General features: G+C 40.5%; 3 protein-coding genes across 6 annotated transcripts in view; 2 read left to right on the top strand and 1 right to left on the bottom strand.

Moving 5' to 3' along the window:
• Positions 1 to 611: 611 nt before the first annotated feature.
• Positions 612 to 1,338, top strand: LOC117566941 (MORN repeat-containing protein 3). Its single transcript, XM_034246573.2, has 2 exons — positions 612 to 1,117; positions 1,171 to 1,338. The coding sequence occupies exons 1-2, from the start codon at positions 715 to 717 to the stop codon at positions 1,329 to 1,331; spliced, it is 564 nt and encodes a 187-aa protein (XP_034102464.1). The 5' UTR covers positions 612 to 714; the 3' UTR covers positions 1,332 to 1,338.
• Positions 1,322 to 6,272, bottom strand: LOC117566601 (protein three rows). The gene is made up of 5 exons (XM_034246143.2): positions 5,864 to 6,272; positions 4,795 to 5,805; positions 3,879 to 4,736; positions 2,365 to 3,375; positions 1,322 to 2,305 (listed from the first exon to the last, which is right to left on the bottom strand). Exons 1-5 carry the CDS (start codon positions 6,179 to 6,181, stop codon positions 1,433 to 1,435), a joined length of 4,071 nt encoding a protein of 1,356 aa, XP_034102034.1. The 5' UTR covers positions 6,182 to 6,272; the 3' UTR covers positions 1,322 to 1,432.
• Positions 6,273 to 14,055: 7,783 nt separating this feature from the next.
• The window catches only part of LOC117570368 (neogenin), a 42,021-nt gene continuing 39,140 nt past the window's right edge, over positions 14,056 to 16,936 (top strand). For all 4 annotated transcript variants that reach the window (XM_034251958.2, XM_034251960.2, XM_034251961.2 and 1 more), the window contains exon 1: positions 14,056 to 15,007. In XM_034251958.2, the coding sequence (XP_034107849.1) occupies positions 14,902 to 15,007 (106 nt within the window). In that variant the 5' untranslated portion in view covers positions 14,056 to 14,901. The remainder of the gene's footprint in view (positions 15,008 to 16,936) is intronic.

Here is a 16,936-nt window from a genome sequence, read left to right on the forward strand (position 1 = left end):
TCCTAAGCAGCAGGTTGGTTGCGTGTCAGGCATTGGCCTCCATTCAGCGGGTTAACCTATTGTGGCACAGACAAGACATGTTAGCAGCTTGATTAGAAAAGCAGAGCCAGCCCCCGTCCACGCGACACCCGATTGTGACTGGCACGGTGCAGATGGCAGATGACAAACAACTCGGCGAAGAGTGCACTCGACTGCGGGATACCTGCTACCTAATTTGGGATACTATTGACATTGATTGTACTTACGAGTAATTTGATACTCACTGGGTATAAGATCTTTTTTAAAGAGCGTGGCTCAATCCTAAAATAAACTATCAACTTGAGTGTCTTTAGCTCTTATGAACTCCGAGATCTAGATGTTTTTGCAGACGGACAGACAGAACGCAGGATAAAGCAGATACCTGCTATCTAATTTAAGACACTATTTACATTGATTAAACTTAATTAATTGTACTTAAATTTAGGGAGTAATTTGATACTCACTGGGTATAAGCTCTTTTTCATGGAATGTATCTAAATCCTAAAATAAACTACCATCTTAGAAGTCTCTAGGTCTTATGAACTCCGAGATATAGTTGTGTTTACAGTCGGATAGACAGAAAGCAGGATAAATGAGCTTTAGCTTGCCACAAACTTATTATACCCTGTTACCACACTGAAGCACTCCGTGAAGACTGCGGCGCTTTCCCATTCCTGGGCCTCAGTTGACGACAATATGTCGCGGCGAGCAAGTGGCGTGCGCTGCCAACGCTATACCGCCGATGGTGGCCACTATGAGGGCAGGTGGCAGCAGGGACAACATCATGGCTATGGCGTGAAAGACAACGGACGTGGCCTCATCTACGAGGGTCAGTGGCGTCTTGGCCAGCGTCACGGCAACGGCACGCTGCGTAGGCAGTGCGGGAATGGACATGCGGAGCGTGTCTATGTGGGTCAGTGGGTGCAGAATGTTCGCTGCGGAGAGGGGAAGCAGTACTACAAGGATGGCACCGTCTACTATGGCCAGTGGCAGGCGAATGGACGTCATGGCCATGGCATTCAGTGGCATGCGGATGGACGCATCTACATTGGCGAGTGGCAAAACGATGCCATGCACGGCAAAGGCGTGCTCTACGCAGGTGAGTCCAGAATATGAGGGAATAAATTGTATAATTATGGAAGTAATTCGCAGCCAATGGCAACCGCTATGTGGGCGAGTTTGAGCGCGGCTGCAAGTCCGGTTTGGGTGTCTACTACCATGAGAAGAACGGCGAGCAGCTGCTGCAGCATGGCATCTGGAGTCAGGACAACTGCCAGAGCTCTTTGCTGTCCATGACGAGTCACATTGCTTAAGAGGTTGCAACGTTTATTTTACTTTTTGTAGAAAATTCAATATAAATATCAATGCGTAATAATTAATTGTGCTAAAACATATATTAAAATTAGTTTAAAAATCAGTTCCTTTGGCGCCGTCGACTGCTCACCGTGGTGGGCACTATCACTGGCTCGACAATCTCCTCTCGCTTGGCGCGTCCTCTGGTCCGAATCGTTGTCGTCTTGGGTGTCACCTCGGGCAAGTCATGGCGTTGCTTGCTGCTGCTGCGGATGGGCACTTCGAGTTTCTTTGAAGCGGACGCATTGCGTCGAGTTGTTGTCGCGGGCTTCAGGCTAACTGTTGGCTCGTCGTCGCTTAGGTCAATGGTTTCGATCAGCTGACAGGCATTGAGATCTAAGCACTCCGGGCTGCTGCTGCTCTCCACGCTGTTTGTGGCGTCGCTCAATGGGCTCACATCATCTGTGTATATCACAATTTTCAGCGGCTTCTTGCTGGAAGCACTTGCTTTGACCTTCTTCTCTGGCGAAATGTTGAAATCGAGTGCCCGCTGCTTTGGCCTTGGTAGCTTTGGTGTCGGATGCAACTGCAACTGTGCTGTGCGCAGCTGCAACAGCAGATTGCTGCGATAGTTGACATCGATGCGATGCTGCGCCGGCTCGCTATTGGCCAGCTGCAGTGCAGGCTCCGTGATGTCAATGGCACCGCGATACTTCTGCTTATCACGCAAATAGTTGGCCTGATAGATTTGCAGCACAAACAGCATGGGACCCAAGGCAGCGCCGCGCTGTTTATCGCCCAGCAACCAATCATTGGCCATGGCATAGAAAGTGTCCAGCTGGTCATGCTCCCGATTGAGGAAGTAGAGATGTGCATGCAAGCATCCCACGGTAAAATAGACGCACTGCAGCTTGAGGCTCTTAAGCGGAGCAGGCAGCGCATGTTCCATGTAGCGTTGCAAGGTCAAACGGCTGTCGACTGCAGCTTGCATATCCTGTTAAGTGAGAACAGGAATTACTCAACAATCGATAGAGAAAACCATAAGTTACTTACAAGTCGAGGCGCAAACCCTGTGGCGGACTGTGGCAGCTGCTTGCGTATGGGTTCCACAAACTGCTCCAATTGCAATTGACTCATCAGCTCCTCCATGGGCTTCGACTTGCCATCCAGCGGCGCATCAACCAAGTCTCTAGCTTTCTTTTGTGACGGACGCGATTCGGACGGTTGTATGCAGAGAAAATGCTCGATGAGCCGCAGCTTGGAGAGCGCCTTCTCCAGGCACTCCATGCGCACATTGGTCCACATCCACGAGATGAGCACCTCGACGACACGCAGCACCATGCCACCTTGGAGCAGCACCTGCAGCAGACTGCTGCCGAAATTGGGCAGCTCACTCAGACGATTCGCTGTGCACTCCGTGGAGTCGCGCACCAGATCGCCCAGCAGCAGCACAAGTGCACCGTGATCCACGGATGAAATGCTGGTAAAATTGCGCACACTATCCGCCAGGGTGTCCAGCTGCTGCAGTGCCGTGGGCATCTTGGCGACCAAGCTGCAGTGACGCTGCTGATAGCAGATGCGAAAACGGACCGATTGCAGCGTCAGCTGAATAATGTCGCATTTGCCCACACGCTCCACAAACTGATCGCGCACTCGCTCAGCCTGCAACAGCAGCAACTGGAAATGACTCATGCTGCCCAGGCGGGCATAGTACAACGCCATGTGGCAGAGGCACAGCATCAATATGCTGTGCTCACGTTTGTAGTAGGTAGCGATGTGCAGCTGCGGCCAGAGCTCGTCCAGCAGCAGTTGAGCATGTGTCACCTCACTTGCCAGATCAACGAGTGGATGTTGTGCATAATTTGAGGTAAAATGGCTGAGCGCACGCAGATAGTTGAAACGATCACCGAGAAGGCGTGCGATTCGTAGAAGCAGCAGCCAAGCTGCATCCGCCTGCTGGGTGTAGCCCATGGTGGAGAGAGACATGGCGACCACAAGGATATCCTCGATCAGCGCCTCCCAGTCAATGAGCGCCTCTTCACTGCTCAGCGGCTCGGCGTCAGCCTGTAAGCAAAGTCAAGAAATATAATAAGTAAACAACATTTTGAGAAAAGCAATAAGAGTTTAGGTTTGGTGTTGTTAACATCTTTAAAACAAGTCAAATATTAATAGAACATTAATATTACAGTCGTATTATCGAAGTCTGGTCATCAACCTAATGATTACGTTTTTATAATGCTGTTGTTAAATTTAACAAAGCAACTGTAAATGATCTTAAATTATTTCAGAGTTAAATAAAATTTAAATTATAAATTATTTATATTATCATTATTAATGTCATACTAAAGTTGAAGATTATAGCACTGATTTTATTCCGCTTTGTGGGTGCGAAGGGAAGCGTGTCCAAATTTTAAAGCAAACTTGATTTGCTGTCTGTTTTTTATAGTAGCTTTGGGTGTCGATGCTGATCAAGAATGTAAGCTAAGAGATCTCTATTCACATATTTAATTAGATAAGTATTCCACTTAAGGTTAGCTAGCACAAAAAGTATTACTACAATATCTTACCTCATTAAAGAAGACTGCGAAGGCATCTATGGCCGCTGTGGCCAGCTTCAGCAGCGGCATCTCGGCCATAATATTGATGCTCTGCATATTGCTTTTGTTGAGCAGCTCCTCCAGCACTTTCTCCGCCGTCTCCTTAATGGATACCGTGATCTTTTGCCCCTCAAGCATTTCCAGCAGTTTGCCCACACTCACATGGCCCAGCACCAATTGTTCTAGTCGCGTCAGTCGCTGACTTTGTGCCTTATTCTGGAGCCGCATCCGCAATACCTCCAACTTCTTATGTGTTTTGGAATCTGTGCGCAAGTGACGTCCTAGCAGAGCCATATGATAGTCGGTGTGATGATGAAGTAACAGCGACTGCAGCATTGCTGGCGTCTTTCTGCTGCTGAGGACTGTCAGCATATCCAGTTCATAGAACTTGCGCTTCTTTGCTGCGTTCATCTCAATGGCCAAAGGACTCTGCTCATGCAGCTCATAGATGCTGATGGACAAGGGGCTGGTGCGATAATAGAGGCACAGCTGCTGAAACTGACGCGCTGGGCAGTTGATGGCCGCAATGTAGGAGCTCTGTAACTGTGCCACAAGCATTGGCTGCTTAGTGCAGTTGGCGCTACCCTTGTAAATGCGACGCAAGAGTTGCCGCATCGCATTCGCTTCGAGAAGCGGGAACAGTTTCTGCAGCGGTTTAAACAAACGCTGCATCAGCTCCAATTGTGCGTCAGTTGTTATCTTGTCTGCTATGTTGGTCAGATGCCACGTTAAGTTGACCAGTTCGACGCTGTTGGGCTTCATGCACGCTGTAACCTTAAGCACATCCACGGCGTAGTTGAAAATGTTTCCAATACCTTTTTGTGCTGTCTGCAAGACAAGAGTTCTTTAAGCTGGACTGGGAAGAATTAAGCACTCTCTTACTTACCTTGGACAATTTGGCCTGATCTGTGGGTTGCCAAGTGCTGTATGCGGCAATAGCACAGCAGCCTAGGCTAAAGACGCAGTGCTTCCGCATGCTCTGGCAACTAATGTCATTACTGCAGCTGGCGGCCAACGAACTCTTGCCGCTAATGCTTCTCGAGCTGTTAATCAAGCTTTGTAGTAGTTCAAAATGTGCGGCATTAGCTTCAGCCGTATTTTGGCCATCCAATGAACGCCAGAAGTGTTCAAAGCAGTTTGTCCTGCCCTCTGGTTGATGTATTTGCCGTTGTAACCGCACAAACAGCACTAGAAGATCAATGAACCATTGCTCTTGCGTCTGCGCAGCGCATTGGGTGCCTAAAAAGTGCTGCCAATTTTTGACTAAATCAATATAGGTCTTCTTCGCATCGACATCCGTTTCTCGTTTGAGCAGCAACTTCATGTGATAGTAGAGCAGTTGCAGAGCATGCCCCTCCAGCTGCAACTCTTTGTACAACAAGCGCAGGCTACGCAGCAGACGGACAGCAAGTGGTTTCTGCAAAGCAGCCGCCTTTTGCTGCCACGCAAAACCGTCGATCTGGATGAGCGCCTGCAGCGCACTCAAATACTCCGGCAGTTGTTTACTCAGTGATTCAGTGCTGCCGACATTACTCGCAATTAACTTGAAAAGCGGCTCAAACATTTTGTTGGATTCAGCTACAGGCAGCGAGCCAAGGACTTTGAGAAAAGTGCCGCTTCTTTTGCCAAGAATCTGATTTAGTTCCCCAATCAGTTCGCTGTAGCCCACATGATAATGTTGCATGGTTTCAAAAAGGGTTCCCATGGCCAGCATTGCAGAGCAAAGCTGCTCCACAGCATCCTTCGTGGCTGTTGAGGGTTTCTGCATTTGTTGGCCATAAAAATAGAAGTGCTTGATGTGGATGTTGATATAGAATTTGTAGTCAGTCTTTTGCTGCAATTGCACTCGCTGTGCATTGACCAAGCTGTAGAATCTTTTGCATTCCGCATTTGTTTGCTGCAATCAAAATTTGTTAGTTTTCTATCTTAAATCCTTCCATATTATATCGCATTACCTGCTGACAAAGCGCATGGTGAATGTATTGCAAGCTAGTTAAATGATTTACCCAATACTCCGGTTTAGCTGCAACGGGCTCAACGTGTGGCATCAAGCACGCCACAATGTTGCAATATATGTCCGCATATTTATGGTAATTGTCTTGAAGCGCACAGCATAATTGTCTTAATATTCGTAGAGCTGCTGAAGCGACGCTTGACGTCCCGCCCTTTCTAATTAGTTTAAATTGCTGTTGAATTGCCTCTGCGGCATTCTCAGCGTCTTTTCGTGTGCCGCGCAATTGTTTTGTCACATTTTCAAGTGACATTTTGACCATATAGTTCTTAAAATATATTTAAAATTGAAAACAAATTCACTCTCACATAAACCAAATTACTTTTCAAATCGACGCGATCTGTTTTGTGCTGAAGTATTTTTCGCCGATAACTTATGATAATCATCGAAAGCAACCATGTAACCAGCACTATCGGAACTGATGCAATGCATCGACAGCTCGGCGTGCATTTTAAATGGCAGTACTATTTAGAATATATATAGTTAAAAAAATAAAACAAGCAAATATTTGAAAAGTTCAAATAGAGATGAATCAGCAGTTATGCGAAAATCAGAATTTCTTAGTAATTTTATACCACAATGTATTTATGGTCACACTGGGGTTGCTCAGCTGAAAGCTGTGAGAAAACCCGCAACACTATCCAACACTTAGAGCATATGTTTTCATATGGCGGGTTTTTTGTTATTGTTTCGTTATTATTACTCCATTTTGTGGAGTCCGCATTATTGTTTAAATAATAGTGCACGTAATTTAAAAACTTGATACAAATTATAGTGATTATAATGAATTTAATATGAAACGATGAATTATAGTCCACATGATCGGCTATCAAAGGCAAAGTATAGATAATCATGTTGTAATGGGTTGCTTAATACGAAAACGTGTGAAAGGTCAAACGAAAAGGTCAGCCATGTTAAATTGAATTGCGCAAAGCATTGAAAGGGTTCGCTTAATTTATGAGTGCTGAATGCTGCTGCAACGAAAGCGTGTAATGAATGTGGCCGAATACGACTACAATGATTTATGCAGCATACTACAGCGATTCTTGCAAAGCTAAAACCGGAACAGGTTGGTATGCAACATGCAGTTATGCGCATTATTGGCCCACGCTTATCCACACTTTTTGGGCCAACTGAGCGTGTGTGTGTGAGTGCTTGTGGCTTACTCTTAGATGGAGACATATTGCTGTAATAAATACTTCTGTATGCTTACACATTCACATGCTTAAGGGAAGACGACACGTTGAAACTGTGGAAACTCTCCAAAGTCGGAAGTCACGTTTAAACGTTTTCGTTAAAAGTTTCACACACACAATTCCCATCTTGATGATTGATGAGACAGCTCACCGCACACATTTATGTTTGTGTAGAATTGTCTGTGCGGCAAGCGGCATGCGGCATGCGGCATGTGGCACTATGTATCAGACAATTGTGTTTAATTTGGGCATCACTTTGGCTTAATTGAGATTGAGATGAACTAAACACACATGTGAAAGTGTCATTTGTGGGTCATTCAGTGTATTAAGATTATTCTAGAGTATTATTTTCTATTTGGCTTATAATTTATGGCCCGTCATGCTGGCTTGGCCAAGTTTACTCTCATTTTCAGATTGGGTTTCCAGGTCTACAGTTGATTTACTTGACCAAATATTTGTGCAAGATTTATGGGGTTTTGTTTTTGGCTCGCGATACTTGAAGGCTGAAAATGTGCCATTTCATTTGAAAATACTAGAAATAGAAACCACAAATCGCAATACGTAATCAACTGTCATTCAGCTGTCAATATTTGTTAAAAATCAAATACTTGTTTACACAGCGAGTGCGCGAAAAATACTTGTGTGATGAATACATTTTGGGGAATTTGCAAAAGTTTGCCCATTTGCTGCCAAAATCAACAAAACTCCCAAATGCATTTCAGTTGACTCTTCCTATCATTGTCTGTGTCTATTTCGAATTACGTTTTAATTGTGTGCAAACAGACGAACCAAATAGACACACAGACAGACGGACGGGCAGACAGACAGACAGATGACAGTTGGATTTGGCAGTTCATTAAAATGATTTGAGTGTGAAAATTTATGCGATTTCTCACTGCGTTGTAATTAAATTAGTCGCTTGGCTTAATTTAAAATGCACTAATTTGTCCACATCCCAGAGATAAACAATGTGCTCTTCCCAATCTGTGGCTCCCCACTCATATAATATACTACTCTATATATTCTCTCTTTTTTTTTTTTTTGCGCTGTGTGACAGCCAACAAGGATTTATTGGCTTAGCCTGGCGCTTCACAATTGCCTAACAACAACAACAACAACAACAACAGCGAGGAACTGCTCTTAATTAATTTCCCAGCAGTAAGTGAAAAGTTGTCAGCCGAAGACAAGACAAAGATACAAGCGCAAAGTAAATGTTGAAAAGCTCTCTTGGGCGTGTGTAAAGTGGAGGATTACGCAGCGGGGAAAATTGCACAAGGATGTCTCAAATATTCCTACGAGTTACACGTGCTCATCTCATCTCAGCTTTCGTTGTGTGTTGTATTCTGAATTCAACTTAATTGGATATAATGTGTATAGGTTGCCTCTTCAAATGTATCTTATTAAGCTTACTTTGTGTAACAAATTTCTATGGAATGGTCTTCAACTTGAGAGTATATATTTTTTGGCAATTCAATTACATATATAAATAATAATAATTTATAAGGATAATTTTGCAAAATGTTTCCTTGATATTTATAAATAAATAAAATATAAACATTTTGTAAACATAAAAATATTATTCAATTATAATCGATTTGAAAAAATGGATTTGAATAGATATTTTGAAAACTATAAAGTAAAGATTTATTCTTTTGTTGTGGATAAAAATCTTCAAAAAGTTGAAGATAAATATTATTCATTTAATTTGTTCACTTTGAAGTGCGAAACTTATCCCCAAATTCATGTAGAAATCATAGATTTTTTGTGATATATATAAATTAATAAAATATATACTTTTTGTATAAAAATATTATTAACTTATATTCGATTTGAAAACTTGGATTTGAATAAATATTTTGAAAACTATAAAGTAAAGATTTACTCTTTTGTTGTGGATAAAAATCTTCAAAAAGTTGGAGATAAATATTATTCATTTAATTTGTTCACTTTGAAGTGCGAAACTTATCCCCAAATTCATGTAGAAATCATAGATTTTTTGTGATATATATAAATTAATAAAATATATACTTTTTGTATAAAAATATTATTAACTTATACTCGATTTGAAAACTTGGATTTGAATAGATATTTTGAAAACTATAAAGTAAAGATTTACTCTTTTGTAAAAAATCTTCAAAAAGTTGGAGATAAATATTATTCATTTAATTTGTTCACTTGGAAGTGTGAAACTTATCCCTAAACTCACATAGAAATCATAGATTTTTTTTGATATTTTTAAATAAATAAAATATATATATACATTTTGTATAAAAATATTATTAAATTGTATTCTATTTATTATTAAGAAAAGATTTACGCTTTTCTTTTGAAAAGAATCGTAAATAAGTTAGAGATGGATATTATTCATTTAATTTCTTCACTTCGAAGTGAAAAACTTATCCCCAAACTCATATATAAATCATTGATTTTTTTCTTACACTATCTTTTTAACTTTTCCATAATCCATCAATAAGTTCAACATGTTTCCATGTATGCTTTGCTGCACAATAATCTCCGAGCTATTCTCACTTCATCTCAGTTCCTTGTTTTTTGCTCGTAGCTCATCTTTCAAGTGAAAAGATTTGCTGGCACGTCGCTTTTAACGTCCTGTTAGCTGTCATCTTTCAGTAGAGCCGAGAATCCACTCTGATGTGCTGCATCCCTTCACTGGAATCGACCCCTTTCACCCTCTCCTCAACCCCCCTGTGGCACACTCCATTGGAGCAGCTGTCGCTTGCATCTTTTGACAGATTTCAATTTGGTCGCTCCACGTTTTTCCTAGCCTTGACACAAACTTGACCATTGCTACGGATATCCGACGCCAAGTTGCTCGCAGGCTGTCAACGCTTTTGGGCGCCAGTGGCTGTGACTGTGGCTGTGGCAGTTGCAATGCAGCATGCCCCATCGCTGAGATCCGTTGCAGCCACTCGACATGTGCGCAAAATTCACGCTTGAGAAGCATGTGGAAAATGCTGTTGCTTGTAAATTTCTTTTTTTTGGCATGCGACATGCGGCATGCAGCGTGGGGCATGGTGTGGGCAAAAAAAGGGGTGACTGTGTGTGTGTGGGGGGCAACTGCATTAATTTATGGGCTGCAGCATTGCACATGGATGCAACTGCAACAGCTGACTGCGAGGAGTTGCAACCCAGCCAAGGGACTGTCAGTGGCGTTAACGAGTCCATTAGAGAGGCAACCACAGGGATGAAGGAGAGAGTGAGGAGAGACACAACACTAAGCCCACTGTGGATGGCACCCTCCCTAAAAAGATGAGAAGTTCTTCTTTGCGATTAATTAAAATAGTTTCGCTTTGGAGCTGACTAAGTTCTTTTTATTGCCACATTTAACGGTTCGAATGCATTCATAAAACTTTGTCGAGTGTCGAGTGAAATTATGTTTGGCGTCTTGACTGCCATGCGTCATGTTTGCTTGGGGTCTAATAACCTTACGTAAGCTTGAGGCCAGAACTCCACCCAGTTGTCTTGATTTCTGACTCACTCCAAAGACTCGAAGTTGCGGCTGCTGCTGCCGATTTAACTGATTAAGCCAAATGTCAATGGCCAAAACTTTAGACATGGCCATAAAGAAAGAAAAGCCTCCGCTGTCACAGTAGCGAACAGTATAAATATCATAATTATGCTCCATCCACGTACCAAATGTATTAATTTATGCAGATCATCTACATATATATGTATACATATGTTATATGGGTAAGCATTTCCTGTTTTTGGCCACTTTCTGAGCCGCTTTCGAATTGCATTTAAAAGCAATTATCAAATCATGTCGCTGCCGCCTGACAAACTCATTTATTTAGCTCAAAACTCGAGACATGTGGCATGCAACAAACACTTACTCACTCACACACACACACACATACACACACACAACTTTGTAGACCAAGTCCAAGTGCAAGTCAAGTCCTAATTTTGCTTTCGTTTCACACCAACTAGACACATGTATAGCGATACACTAACCTAAAGGCGCATTGACTTTCTCAAGTGATTTGTAACATGAGATTATTTAAAGGATTGTTCTAGTTTTTAATTTACTGTTCTGAGTTCTTATTGGCACAAAGACAATCTATTGAATGCTATTTTTATTTTTTCTTCACATATGTATTGTATTTAGACCCTCTTAGTAATAAAAATCAATAAAGTTTGAATATTGTTAAGTTAACTACTTTTCAGAATATTTTAATGAATTATAAATTGTAATTTACAATATAAACAAAATCAGAGTGTGCACAAAAGTTGTTCCTATATATTAAAAAACGATTTTAATGAATAGAATAGGTTTTTATTTTGTAAATCATTTTAATAAATCGTTATATGCTTATGAATAACATAATCAAAGAATGTAAGTACTATATACATTAATAAAGCAAAATAAATAATCAATATAGCATTAATTTTACAAAATGTGTTTTAGAAATGCTATCGAAATAATCCATAAGAGTATTTGATCATCAATAAAACAAGCCTATAATTGTTCATTTCTGTTTTTCTATGAAGCAAAGAGAGCCGGAGATCCACAAGCTGTCAAACTGTCGCCAGCGCCTGAAATTGTCATTATTCAATGTCTTGAGGGGAGCACTAAGTAGGGGAGAAGGGGCAAGTTATAGGGGCACAGGTTGAGGTTCGGTTTGAGTTTGAGTTTGGGGCTTTTGGAATGGGGGCGTTTTCCAACTAATTTTAATGTGTGAAAATTCCGTTTGGTTTTGGGGGAGAATAAAACTGGAGCGAACTGATGTGCCTACCAATTGGTTTATTGTTGTCTCTGGTGAGAACCTGTCGAATGTTAAGTGCAATTCCTTCGTTTCCCCCTCGATTCCTCGATGCAATATCTCGTTTATTTTTTGTTTTCCTCATTTTAAGCTCGCCAATTCGAAAAATCCATCGGCATAAATCATGTGGCAAGCGCCACAAACACGGCGACATATTAAATTTACAAGTTGATTTTGATTTATGCCCGTATGCATATGAATATAAGTATTTATTATTTTCGTTGTTGTTGTTGTTGCTGTTGTTGTTATTGCTGTCAAGTCGTCTCGTCGCTAACTTAATTTAACTCTCGTTGTAGTCTCCATCTCCTTCTCTCTCACTCAGTCTGCATCTCATCGCAGTCTATCTCATTTTCGCACAGCCAACGCAATTTTCGGTTTGCGTCGAAGTCACTTGCAATTAAGGTACAAAAACACTGGGTATAACCTCCGAAACCGGGTATGCTATGTAAGTGTGTCAACATGTACGTGACGTTTAAAAGAATGCATTTTAAATTACATCTAACTAATTGATTAAACCACTTAACAAAGAACGATTGAGGTTATGTTTATGTTTGGTATAGCAAAAAGATTAATAATAATGTGTACCCAAGTCTTTACTATAAATAATAAATATTTTAATTACAGTTTAATACAGTTGCTTCAATTAACATTATTCATTCGCATTAGCTGTGCATTCATGCAGCATTGCAGCAAGTACTCAGCTTCATGCTGTTTGTGGGCGGCTTTAAAGCCCGTGGAAGTAACTTTCTTCGCCTTCGCCCGTCATTTCAAATGACAAACTAACAGACAGACACCGACAGCTCCATTAATTAAAATGAAAATTAGTGGTTTCGAATTGCGCCGGAACAGGATGGATGCAATGGGATGGGATGGGATGGGATGGGATGAAGGCAGTGAGCAGTCAGCTGGCAGCCCAGCATCATTCCAGGAAAGCCATTGAAACGCTGCAATTAGCGGCGAGCTTGTAAATCTTTTGCCTGGCAATTTGATAAATCCACATAACTTGACCCACTTTCGAGTTTCACTGATGAAGCCTCCACCATCCTCCTCCATCTACCCTCCTCCATCTACCATCCTTCATTTCCTCTCGCTCTTCCTTTCACGTTCTTGCCAAAATGCACAGAGTAAATTCATTTTTTAAACATGCTCCTCCCACTCGACTCTCCACTCTCCACTTCTTCTGACCATTTTCGGGCAATTTGCGCAAATGTCTGTGCATTTAATTTTAAATTTATCATTTTACTGGGTTCTTTTTCTTTTTTTTTTTTTTTTGTGCTGCTAGTGCCGCTTTTGACCACTTAAAGGCAAATTTAAAGCCTAACTGAGCTGAACTTTTTCATTTTTATGCATAGAACGAGTTGGCTGAGAGCTTTTCTTTTGCTATGGAAATTTGCGGCTACAACTTTGAACCACAACCTGGCAACTGGGCGCTGTTAAGGGGTGGCAATCAAACGAATTGTGACCGCGACACTCGGCGGAAAATTAAAACATATATGTATGAATGTAAAAAGTTGTGCATTTTTTATTTTATGCATATGAATGCAAAAAAAAAGTTAGACGTACTTTGTGTTAAAACAAATTGCAAAAACGTAAAGTCAAAAGGGCATATGGAAATAAATGAATAAATACTTGTACAGATGACAGTTGCAGTTAATTGAATCAGTCGACATTTTGCTAGACATGCGTCGCGACATTGCTGTTAAATCAATTTGCATGGTAAACATATAAAGCAATGCAATAGAAATCAATTAAATCAATTTAAATCCAAATGGGTTAATTTGTCCCGTCAATTCAAATTGTCGTCGACTGGCGCCAGCCAGTGCTGGAAAGTGTAGCTGCCGATTAATATGGAGCAAAACTAGCAAGGTGCCAATATCTATAAATGTTACAAATCGATTGACTAGAAAATAATCTAATCTCCCACAATTTATAATTATTTTGACTCCGCTCACCAAATAACTGTGTATATCGAAGTCTTTCTCATAGTGGTATTTGTCTTCGATAGTGTGTATCGATATATGGCTTTGTGGCGATGAATTTCTCTCTCACAACACTGAGGGTTAAATTGTGGCGCTCATTTTCGTATGCTCTCTCGCTCTCTCGCATGCAGTTTGAATGTCTGCATTTTTGCTTCTTGTTCAGGCGCCTTTCGTCAGTCTCTTTTTAATTGTGGTCGCGTGAGGTTGTTTGCGCGCGTATTTCGCTTCTTTTTTGATGTATTAAAACCGCGTTTTAATCAAACAAAATGTTAAACATATACATTTAACTAAAAGTAAAGTGCAATAACATATATAAATATAATACGTGCAACATTTCTAATACACAATATAAGCAAAAATCATTCCATTGAGAAAATACAATTCGCGACGCTTGCCTGCGACGAAAGGACAGTTACGTAGGTTAGAGTGAGATAACGCTACTGTGTGCGCAATTTGTTGATGTCGCTGTTGTTGTTGGTAGTGCCTGGCGCTTGTGCTCATAGTAATTGTTGTTGGATGCGCCACGGTAAAAGTGTTTTGTTTGTAAAAGAACAACAAATGCACCGAAAATCGATCTAATTAGTTGTTGCTCTTCCGGCTAGTGTTGTTTATTATTGCAGCCGGCAAAACAAAATCAACAGCTAGAGTTCAATGGATATATTCCTCAAGTAGCCGTCGCAGGTTTCCAACGAAAACGCAAGCAAGAACATCGACACGCCAAAATTCGGCGAATACACAACAAAAGTGGAGTGAGCGACAAAAAAGAAAAAATACAAAAAGCTAAAGAAAGAAATAAGTGTATAAAATGTGGGGAATGTGTAGAATGTGTGTGCGAAAGTGAAGACAAGAAAGAAAACGAAACCAAAGCAGAATTTGAGGCCGTCAAAATGCAGCGCAGTGGAAACAAAAACAAAGACACAACAAACATAGCTTAAACGGCAAAGCAAAATCGTTACTATTCAAATAAGAGCGCAAATAGCGCAAACAACGGTTTCACAGTTTTCGTAGCAGAAACAACAACTCACAATGGCAAATAACGGAAGTAGCCGCAGGACTAACAAATGGCTGTGGATGTGGATTGCAATTTCGATTGGCCAATTACAACTGGCGACAGTTTCGCATGCGAGTCAAGGTAAGAATAAGAGTGTGAATGGAATGCAATCCAAATACGAATATAACAAACTATCTATCGCCACATTGCCATATGTTTGGTTGGTTGGTGACAACCTGTCTGGTTGACGTGCAAAAAAGCAGGTTTAGTTGCAGTTTCTAACTAATCATTATTCCTAAATTAGTTTATTACTGATAAGGACAGATTGCGAGTTCGTAGCGCATACATGTGAAAGAGCTTTGACAATCACACACAATCATGCGACCCTATCCATAATAAACTAGTCATTCGATAATTGACAGAGTGTAGTTTACTTTGCCCATAAGATAAGACAAGGCCGTTGCCAATATTCATTTATCAGCAATTCGTTATCTTTATTTTTTTTTGGATGGTTAACAGTCCTAATGAGTTGAGTTCGACTCATACTCGGGTTCTCGACTCATTCGTTAGCAAGAATTTGCGACATGATGAAATGTGTCGCATTTGTTTACCAGCTATCAAACTTGAAACCCGTCGAATTTCTTGAATATTCAGTAAACATTGAAACGATTGGGAATAATCGATTTGAAGTTTAACTTGTCTCCTATGATCTGCACTGACTGACAGCAAAAAATGCGAAACGAAAATCGATATTGTATATCGGTAACAGTAAATATTTAGCCGATACCCTGCAGTGTAATTATGTTTGACTCGTTACTGCACTTGTTGTAACTGCTCGAGTATAAATATTTACGTGTATTCGATGCCAAACAACAAGTGTCTCAACTGTACAGGTAGATAAAGAAAATCCCTTGGAAACAGGTCAGATATCACGACTCTGGCAGCTGTAACGCATTAGTTGATTAATTTTCTGCAGGCAAGCGCGCAAAACGTCTTTCAATTTCTCAGTTTTCTATCTAAAAATAAACCGTAGGAAAGGAAAAGAAAATCCTCACAAAATGCGCAAATAATGCAAACAAATTAAATGCCTTTCGCATGGCGATAGGGGAAAGAAAATGCCGTCAAGGCAACCAAAACACCCTCAGCTCTGAGCTCGTGGGGTGCCTCAAATTTATCACTGCCACAGCCAGGACAGCGCAGAAAGAAAAAAAAATATGAACATCCCCGGGAAAGTGGGAAAAAGTCAAACAAAAAATAATGATAAGCTCTCGCCTTGCTATGGCATGGCATGTGCTTTATCATAACAACTTTTGGGCTATTATACATACATACTACTACACATGGATATATGCAAATTGCGTGTAACAAACAGTATGTCAAAATATATGGGTCAGAGACCGGCTTTATCTAACTAACCAACGCATCAATCGCAAACAGCATGTCATGCTGATTTCAGCTTTAGGTTGCGTAGTTGCCATGACGGGCTTTTTGGGTTTAGCGTTATGACAGAAAGCGTCACCTCTTTATAATATATATTCTGGAAAGTAATTGACATAATATGAAAAAGTACCAAGGGAAAATATAGTACATATCCTATTAAATCTGTAGAATATTTCATTCTAAGTATTATTACGGTCTAACATTATATTTTTACATACTATTTGTGAATACTTACTTCAGATATATCTTAAAACAGACTAAAGAATATTTAATTTTGAATATTTTTTGGTTTAAAAGATTTTTTTATGCTTTATACTTCAGATATAAGCCAAGACAGAGTCTTGAATATTTCAAGCTCAATATTGTGGTCTTCAAAATTATTTTTAAATACTTTTTAAATGTTCTTAGGTAGTTAAGAAGTATATTTTTTGATAATAACTTTAGCTATATCCTAAAACAGTCTTGCACACTCAAATAACTTCTCGAAAAAGTCATTAGAAATTTTATGTTGAATTTAAAAAACAACTTTACACACCTGCATTTGATATAAATGATTCTTAAGAATTCTGTCTTATCGTAGCCAACCATTTTGTGCTTAGCGAAAGTACTTTGCTCTCTTATACGATTCTT

This window comes from Drosophila albomicans, chromosome 3, assembly GCF_009650485.2.
Source record: "Drosophila albomicans strain 15112-1751.03 chromosome 3, ASM965048v2, whole genome shotgun sequence".
NCBI lineage: Eukaryota > Metazoa > Arthropoda > Insecta > Diptera > Drosophilidae > Drosophila > Drosophila albomicans.

Bases quoted from the DNA above. Each gene is read 5' to 3' on its own strand.
- LOC117566941 (XM_034246573.2), top strand. From the start codon at position 715: ATGTCGCGGCGAGCAAGTGGCGTGCGCTGCCAACGCTATACCGCCGAT. The intron at 1,118-1,170 runs GTGAGTCCAGAA...AGTAATTCGCAG, and splicing joins CAAAGGCGTGCTCTACGCAG to CCAATGGCAACCGCTATGTG.
- LOC117566601 (XM_034246143.2), bottom strand. From the start codon at position 6,181: ATGGTCAAAATGTCACTTGAAAATGTGACAAAACAATTGCGCGGCACA. The intron at 4,737-4,794 runs GTAAGTAAGAGA...CTTGTCTTGCAG, and splicing joins ATCAGGCCAAATTGTCCAAG to ACAGCACAAAAAGGTATTGG. The intron at 2,306-2,364 runs GTAAGTAACTTA...CTCACTTAACAG, and splicing joins CAGGGTTTGCGCCTCGACTT to GATATGCAAGCTGCAGTCGA.